The sequence below is a fragment of the Electrona antarctica genome (assembly GCF_951216825.1).
Source record: "Electrona antarctica genome assembly, chromosome: 11".
Classification (NCBI taxonomy): domain Eukaryota; kingdom Metazoa; phylum Chordata; class Actinopteri; order Myctophiformes; family Myctophidae; genus Electrona; species Electrona antarctica.
In genome coordinates, this window is record NC_136792.1 from 48,631,243 (window position 1) to 48,640,615 (window position 9,373).

Here is a 9,373-nt window from a genome sequence, read left to right on the forward strand (position 1 = left end):
TATTGAAAATTCTCTGTTGTGAATGTGTGACAACGAAAGACCTTCAGAGAAAGCTTGGCTTGTCTGCTTCCAGGAAAAAAATGAACTGAGTTGATAAAATGTTTAGTTGTGGTGTTGGAAGCCATTTAAAAGAGCCTGCATTTACACTGGGTAGTGTTTCTAGGACAACAAAAAAAGTTATGACCGGTTGAAGTTTTATTTTCTAAATAACTTTTTTTCTGCTGGGCGTACATAGCCATGCAATATCTCATTTTAAAGGGTGAGTTGTCTAGTTCAATTAAAATAAAATAAAAAGTTTCTCACATGTACCACTGTAGATATTTTGCCATCTATAAATAGCATGGTCAGTCATGATCAATCTGACCTATCCAGCTAAAAGTCCCCCTAGCTCTGAAATGGAACATCATATAAACTCAATTCTTTTTGGGGGTAAAATTAGACATTCTAACGCACATTTTGATATATACCATGTTTACATAGTCTTACCAGTACCGTGTCTATTCATGCATGTATCTCAAAAACCTGTTGTGAAGAAACAGTTTTGATAAAAAACTCATCCAAGGACATTGTTTTGATATGACTTTGTGCCCATGATATGTATCAAAATATAGACTTGAATGTATACTGTATTATAACAAAAAAATTGGGTTCTTACCATCTACCGTTACAGAGTAAATCACAGTTGAAACTCGCTTAGTCAAACCATAAACCTCAGACTAGTGAACAAAATAGCCATGACAGGTCTAACTCATTGTAAAAGCTTGTCTTTTATTTTTTATGACTACTAACATAATACAATTATAATAAATATTACAGAAAATAAATAGGCCTACATACAAAACAGTTGTCCCCAAACTCCCCAGTGTCCCCAAACCACTGCATTCCAGTTGTTCTTGACGGTGTGTGTGTGTGTGTAGGCTAAATTTAAAAAACAACAACAACTGAAATGAATGAATGCATCCGGTTCAGTGTCGGAGAACTCCATCGCAGTCTTGACTCTTCGTCTTCATCATCATCATCATCATCATCATCCTCCTCCTCCGATGCCAGTTCTAAATATATAAAAATAAACATTTAGCTGTAGTCAGCCCGGCCAATAGCCAGTTGGGGGGGGGGGACGTAGGCTATCTGACATCATCGTCATCATCATCATCACACGGAGACACACTAAACAATGTACAAAAATGATTGTATACAATATACAATGAATGCAATTATCATGCAAGCTCAGACGTCAATGAAACGTCATACAGATCTTATATAATACGCTACTGTTAGCTTCACTCCCCGTCCCCCCTCCGATCCTTGTAGCAACGTCATCATAACCACGCGTTGCTTCAGTAAACGATGCATGTTTGTTCTCCGTCTTTGTAGACAGTAAATAAAAGGAGCGAACATTACTCTAAAGATCAGATCGCCTATAAGGCACGCTACAATATAAAATACTTGTACTGCCATGCGTGCATGCCTGCTACGATACATTTGTACTGCACCAACCAACCGATCGACACCAACCCCCCCCTCCAGCCCTTAGCCAGCACCAATGCACCGACCAACACCATTAGCCAGCACCTTCGGTGCTGGCTAATGGCTGGGGGCCATCGTGGTGAGTCATTCTGGCGTCATGATCTGACTAGTAGTAGTAATTATCCAAGCATCTATTTGTAGCGATCATCTTATGATTTCTGATCACTATAGAAGGGCATTTTCTACAATAAGATTACCTCAAAACATTCCGGGTTGATCGTCTTCTTCAATGGTTTCCCGGTATAGCTCATCGGACGACGATGGGGAGACAATGAAAAAAGGAGGGAGGGAGCAGCGAGTCTCGCTGTAAGCACTGGACCAGGGCTACTCCGCCTGGAGAAGGCGACTGGGACGCGTATGGATCAATACTACTACCACAAAACTCGCTCAAATAAATAGTACTGCTTTCAACTTTTTCTGCTAGAAAATCGCTCGGGCGAGACGGCAAACAGGCAAAACAATGAAAACTATGAAGACTCCCTCTGCCCCCACTGTTTACAGGGGGTGGGACCAGCTTCCAATGGCAACACGTACACGTGTGTCACGTGACACGGGTTTTCTGGGTAATGTAGTTGGAATATAAGCTCAGGAATTTAAACAGCGCTTCGGAGCATATTAATATGTTTAGATTCATCAAAAACTGTGAAGACGCCAATTGGCGTCATTGATCATTTACGGAATTCTGATGAAGACGCCAATTGGCGTCTTTCATCTTCTAAGGGTTAAAGAAAAAATAGAAGTAAAAAATGCATAAAAATAATATTGACGCAATCTTCGTTCCTACTCTCACCTATGGTGGGTCATGACCGAAAGAATAAGGTTGCGGATACACACGGCCGGAATTAGTTTTCTCCGATGGGTGGCTGGCATCTCCCTTAGAGATAGGGTGAGAAGTTCAGTCACACGAGAGAGACTCGGAGTAGAGTCGCTGCATGCTTCTTCGCTTAGTTGGTTCTTGCATTTAGGTAAGGATGCCTCTCGGGCGCCTTCCTAGGGAGGTCCTCGATGCACGTCCCACTGGAAGGAGATCCCCGGCCAGACATAGGTTCAGATTGGAGGATTATGTCTCCAGAATGGCCTTGGATCGCCTCGGGATCCCCCAGGAGGAAGTTACTAATGTTCCTCTGGAGAGGGAAGTCTGGAGCTCTCTGGTGGAGCTATGTTGCCCCCGCGACCCGGATAAGCGGTTGATGACATTATATGACATTTAAAATATATAGGCATTAAATGGAAAACCTTTCTAAAGCTTTGTAAAGCTAAGCTACATGTGCAAATTCTGCAAAACCTTAAAAAAATGCTGTGACGATCATAATGCTAGAGTACATGCTTTAAGTGAGTATGTAAAAAAGTAGTCCATAGGGTCCAGTCCGTGGATCTTGGCTAAAAAAAACACACCCATGAACAAAAAAAACCAATTAGGTCTATAACCCTAACACAATAGGCCTACAGTACCTATACAGAGTTGGCCTCCATATAGACCCTTTATAGTAAGGTTTTCGGATCTTGGAAGTGCTCTGGTAAAAGTAAATTCTGACCTGACGTTGTGTCCCATACAAATCTGATTCTACGGCGGCGGTGGCTCAGGGGTAGAGTGACCGGATGGGAACCGCAAGGTTGCCAGTTCAAACCCAGGCTCCCCAGAGTTAGTGCATGTCGAAGTGTCCTTGAGCAAGACTCTGAACCCCTAATTGCTCCTGATGTGCTGGTTGGTGCCTTGCATGGTTTCCACCGCCATCGGTGTATGAATGTGTGTGAATGGGTGAATTGATGCACAATCTATTTAAAGCACCTTGGATAAAGGCGCTATATAAATGCACCATTTACATTTTGTGGTTTTAACCTTTCTTTATTTACTCAGGGGAGAGTTTTGCTCACAGCCCTTTCCATCAACATCCCTCATGGGGGTCTAACTATACAGGACAGTGGATTATGCAATGGTAATGCCTTTAGTTTATTGGTAAAGGTGAAATGTGGATGTCCTTATATGGCGTCCCTCGTTAAAGAGGAGTGTCATGTGACTCACGGTGGCTCCTCCCATCTGTGTGATGCTAATCAACTGATCTGTTCTGTTTGTCCACTGTAAAAAATACACACACTGCCCAAACACCCATGCAAACAAACACTGGAAAGATAGGACACACGCACGCAGTGGCAGGCAGGCAGGCAGAAACACGCACACGCACGCGCACACGCATGCACACACACACACACACACACACACACACACACACACACACACACACACACACACACACACACACACACACACACACACACACACAATATGGAGTGGTGAACAAAAAGTTAAATCCGCACCTCTTCTACTACAGTGAATGGAAAAGATGTTAGTCTGCCTCAAACGTTACTCTTTTACCTGCTTTTTACTAACACTAACATTAGAAAGATGCCCAGAACATCTGGATGAACTGGCTGCTCCAATTAACGAATGTCAAAATATCTACCGCGGTGGCTGAGACCAGAGCCATAGAGTAATGGTTGAGACAAAGCAGTGAAAGGTCCTGGAAGACACATAACGTCAGTCTTACCCAATACCCAATATTTCTGTTTTATGAACACAAGGCTGCTGTACTTTATACCTCATACTTTAAATGCTTAGTATGAGGTATAAAGTATGAGGTATAAAATACAGCAGCCTTGTGTTCCTAAAACACAACGATTGGGTATTGGGTAAGACTGACGTTATGTATCTTTCAAGACCTTTCACTGCTTTGTCTCAACCATTACTCTATGGCTCTGGTCTCAGACCCCGCGGTGGATATTTTGACATTCGTTTTTTTGTTTTTTTTGTTTATGTTGCCACTACTGTTGGAGCAGCCATAAACTACACAGGTTCATCCCCATGTTCTGGGCATCTTTGTAATGTTAGTGTTAGTAAAAAGCAGGTAAAAGAGTAACGTTTGAGGCAGACTAACATCAGTCACTTTTCCATTCACTGTAGTAGAAGAGAAACCGCAGATATGTCGTCTCGGCCTACAGGAAATACGTTGCCTGCGATCATGAAACCCATTTCTGAATCGGTCTATAGTCAGACAATCAGTAGTCAGACAATCAGTAGTCAGACAACCAGTATAGTCAGACAACCCTCTTGAGACTACCATTGGCTTAGGCAGTATGGGGTCAGACTCCCATTGGCTTAGGGGGCAGTCAATCATGACTAGGTCGCCCTAATAAAAATGGGCCAGTTGTATGTCAGGTTTCACCTGAGTTAAACAACTTTGTTGAACTACTTAATAGTTTTAAGAGTCACCTGACGTTCACCTGTGAGTCCAGCCCGGAAAAAGATTTTTTTTTGGATATGTGGGTCTATCTTGACAATGGTGGCTTATCTACCACCCTTTATAGAAAAGAAACTGACAGGAACACATTATTGCGCACACCCCACACCCCTTAAACACGGTTTGCCAAAAAGCCAATTTTATAGACTCCGTAGAATATGCCAGACAACAGAGGATTACATAAATAAATCGTCTGAAATGAAACAACGTTTTATTCAAAGGGGCTATCCGTCAGAATGGGTTGATGCGGGTTTCGAGGCAGCCCTCCAGAAACCCCGCTCTGATTTATTAAAAAAGAATATTAAACAGGATAAGAACTTCTCAGTCACTTGTATCACTACTCATTCCCCATTTTCTCATCACATCCGATCAGTTTTTTAAAAACACTGACATCTGCTACAATCTGATCCGGAACTTTCACGCACCTTCCAATTCCCTCTGCTATTTGTGAACAAACGTGGGAGAAATATAAGAGATTCTCTCGTTCAAGCTAACTTTGCCAGCAATAAACCAGCACAACCCACTCAAACCCTACTCAGCCCTATTCCAAATGGCAATTACCCCTGTGGTAACTGCGCTCAATGTAATAATACCAACAAAGCTAAGGTTTTTCGTCACCCACAAACAGGCAAATCCTTCCCTATTAAAAGTGTCATCACATGTGCATCAACCCATGTGATCTATATGCTACGCTGCCCCTGTGGTCTTGCATATATTGGCAAGACCACTAGGAAGCTAAAAACACGTATCAGCGAGCATAAAAGATCTATTCGCAGAAACGACAGGGAATACCCGGTTGCTGTTCATTTTAATGACATGAAACATGATATATCCACCTTACGCTTTGTTGGTATGGAGATGGTCCCCCTGCCATGCACCAGAGGTGGAAACCATGACCTTCTCCTTAAGATACGTGAGGCATATTGGATCTTCACTTGCGACACCCTAGCCCCAAAAGGTTTAAATGGTCCTCTGGGGTTTTTTGATACTTTATTTTTGATATGATTGATTGATTGATTGATTGATTCTTTATTTAAGTGTCATGCTTCCGAAGAAGCCCAGCCCATATGGACTTACAGGACACTTTTTACAGTTTACATGAACAATTATATCTTGGTATATCTTGGTTCTATGCTGTTTTATGTCCCGCTGTCATTGTGTGTGATGTCATTTTTGACATATTTTGGAGTACAGACCCTTATACCTTTAATTTATTAGGTCTGACCCCCAATACATGTATTGGACATTATGCCCTCCAGGGACATGCTTTATTTAAATATAATTGTCCAATATTCATTTGTTGCCTCAGTCAGTACACTTTAAAGGTATTCGATTTTAAATTGTACTCTATACTGATTGATTTATTCTATTGTAGCTATCTTATTCTATTTGGTGTATGTATATATAAATGTTCCTTTTATCATGGAAAAAATATACCACCTGTACGCACCTGTGGGCAGTCCCTCTCCATGGTAACGGATTGGCGCGGGGCATCTGATTGGCCCCCGCTGATCCCAGAGTTGTACTAATACTGACTGTTTGTCAGTTCTTCTTTATGCCTGATGAAGGTCTGACGACCGAAACGTTGCTCAATAAATCTAAACTCGAGTGAAGACAGTGTGCGGGATTCTTTTTGAGTGGTGCAAACCACTCCACCAACTGGCTTTGTTAGTACCCGTGTGTGTGTGTTTGTGCCCAAAGAAATGAGCATGGTTACTATGGTCACTGACATTACGTCAGACCACAGCTGATCAGGCTATATAAGACCTTGCACCACTCAGTTCACACAGCTGTGATTTTTTCTCTACTTCTACTTCTACTACAAAAAATCACACCCGTGTGAACTGAGTGGTGTAAGGTTTTATATAGCATGATCAGCTGTGGTCTGACGTAATGTCTGACGTAATGAAATCACACAAAATATGTTAAGTAAAAAAAGCTATAATTTTTGATAAATGTATGTATCACACCTGGATGTGATTTCACAACTGGCTTTTTTTGCGCAGAGAAAATGACCACGGTTGCTACGGTCATCCAGTTCACCCGGGTGTGATTTAATTACGTCAGAAATTATTTTGAACATAGCAACCATGCTCATTTTTTTATGCACACAAAAGCCAGTTGTAGGAGTGGTTTACACCACTCAAAAATACAAAATGTAGCTGCAAATAAAAGGCGATAATATGTATCTCGCAACACCTATAATCACGCACGCATGCACACACGCATGCATGCACACACAGTCACACACAGTCACACACCACAGGATGATTTCACACTGCTGCTGCTGGTAGTGTGCCTATAATGTAAACACAGCATAAATACACACACCCATATACGAGCCTGGCTAATGAATCCCTCTCTGTATCTTATATGGCTCCATCTGTCCCTCCTCCTCCAGGATCGTGGTGAACGCCAGCGGGGCTCCGGTGCTGTGGCGCGTCGGAGAGGAGGCGTTCCAGCGCTCCTCCGTGGTGGACGGCGTCGCGGGGGCCTTTCAGCAGGCCGCGGACGGACTGGTGGTGCCGGACCACGCCCTGCCCCTGGGACACAACTACTTCCTCAGTAAGTTACTGGTGGTGCCGGACCACGCCCCCTGCCCCTGGGACACAACTACTTCCTCAGTAAGTTACTGGTGGTGCCGGACCACGCCCCCTGCCCCTGGGACACAACTACTTCCTCAGTAAGTTCAAGGACTGTCTAAGAAGGACGAGACGCGAAGACCGTAAGGGCGACGCCATGTTGCTCACATGGTGCTCCATGGAAGGAAAGAAACATGCGCAGTTGAGACCAGGAAGTTGGACATGACAAATCATAGATATGGCGCAAATGGCCCAGCAGATGGCGTGATGCCAATGAAAGGAGAGATGCTTGTACATATGTCACGTCCGACCAACATTACTGTCTGTGTGATGATCCATGCTGGGACTTACTTATCCATTTGCTGTTAAAACGTTAATATAAAAGGTAAAATGCAATGACGTGACATGATATATACAAGCATATCTCCTGTCAGTGGCATCACGCCATCTGCTGGGCCATTTGTGCCATATCTATGATTTGTCATGTCCAACTTCCTGGTCTCAACTGCGCATGTTTCTTTCCTTCCATGGAGCACCATGTGAGCAACATGGCGTCGCCCTTACGGTCTTCGCGTCTCGTCCTTCTTAGATAGTCCTTGAGTAAGTTACTGGTGGTGCCAGACCACGCCCCCTGCCCCTGGGACTTCCTCAGTGAGGCAGCGCACTCCTACAAATAGTTACACATCTAAGCAGACATTTAATAGCCAAGTCTCCTTCTTCTTTATTTTCTTCTTCTTCTTCTTCTTCTTCTTCTTCTTCTTCTTCTTCTTCTTCTTCTTCTTCTTCTTCTTCTTCTTCTTCTTCTTCTTCTTCTTCTTCTATTAGTATTATTAATAATTATTATTTCCACTCAATCAGTTTATAGAAGTGTTCAAATTGCTGGATTTCCAAAGCTATTTTCTCCTGGAGATTAAAGGCAAGATGATGTCGACATTTTTTAGATACAATAATATGTGGTCAGACTGGGCACTGACTAGCAGAATATTGTCTTATCCAAATGCTCTTATTATAAAAAAAGAAAAGAGAAAGAGAGAGAGAGAGAAGTTATATTCATGTATAATCTGTATATTGAGTCACGCACGCACGCACGCACGCACGCACGCACGCACGCACGCACGCACGCACGCACGCACGCACGCACGCACGCACACACACACACACACACACACACACACACACACACACACACACACACACACACACACACACACACACACACACACACTTGTAGCATGCTGCCCATACAAAATGTGTTGAGACATTGCGTTGCCGTAAGCAGGTACCGTACGTGTCTGTGGTGGATAACTGGGGGGCAGTGTGACCCCTGGCTGTGTGGCTCCACATATCTAATGCTGTTCTCAGTGTGCTGTCATAAAGAGCCTGTCTGGTCTGGACGCTGACCTTGGCATGTCTACCCACAATGCCGAGCAATGTCACGCAGGTCTGCCTGGGGGGGGGGGGGGGGGTCATTAAATCAATGAGGGCGAGACACAGAAGGATGTACAGTGTGAAACTACACAGTGTAAAACAGGGGTGCCCGCACACTTTTGGAGCTGAGAGCCAAACAGATAATTTTTGTTGTAATCGTGATGAGACCCAAACGTATACTTTATGAATTTGGGGGGCTATGTGTGCTATGGGCTTTATGTGTGGTATACCACATAGGACAGCGTGTCGCGGGTTCGAGTCCCGATCCCGACGACCTTATTGCTGCTTGAAAACAATAATAATAACAATAATAATAATAATAATAAGGGCACGGTCCGAATTAATTAAAAATGTATTTGTGTGTGCGTGCGTGCGTGCGTGCGTGCGTGCGTGCGTGCGTGCGTGCGTGCGTGCGTGCGTGCGTGCGTGCGTGCGCGTGCGTGCGTGCGTGCGTCACTAAGCAGGACGGAACAATGACTGGGCATTTGTGTGGACTGTGACGTCATTGGGTAGAGCCTAGAGGGTATCGTTTGGTCGGTC

The 9,373-nt window shown here is 43.7% G+C and overlaps 1 protein-coding gene across 1 annotated transcript in view; it reads left to right on the plus strand.

The window, feature by feature from the left end:
- The window catches only part of dner (delta/notch-like EGF repeat containing), a gene marked incomplete at its 5' end in the record, with an annotated part of 116,057 nt that overhangs the window by 63,695 nt on the left and 42,989 nt on the right, over positions 1-9,373 (plus strand). Inside the window, one exon of the mRNA XM_079513882.1 lies at positions 7,225-7,388. Coding sequence (XP_079370008.1) covers positions 7,225-7,388 — 164 coding nt within the window. The remainder of the gene's footprint in view (positions 1-7,224; positions 7,389-9,373) is intronic.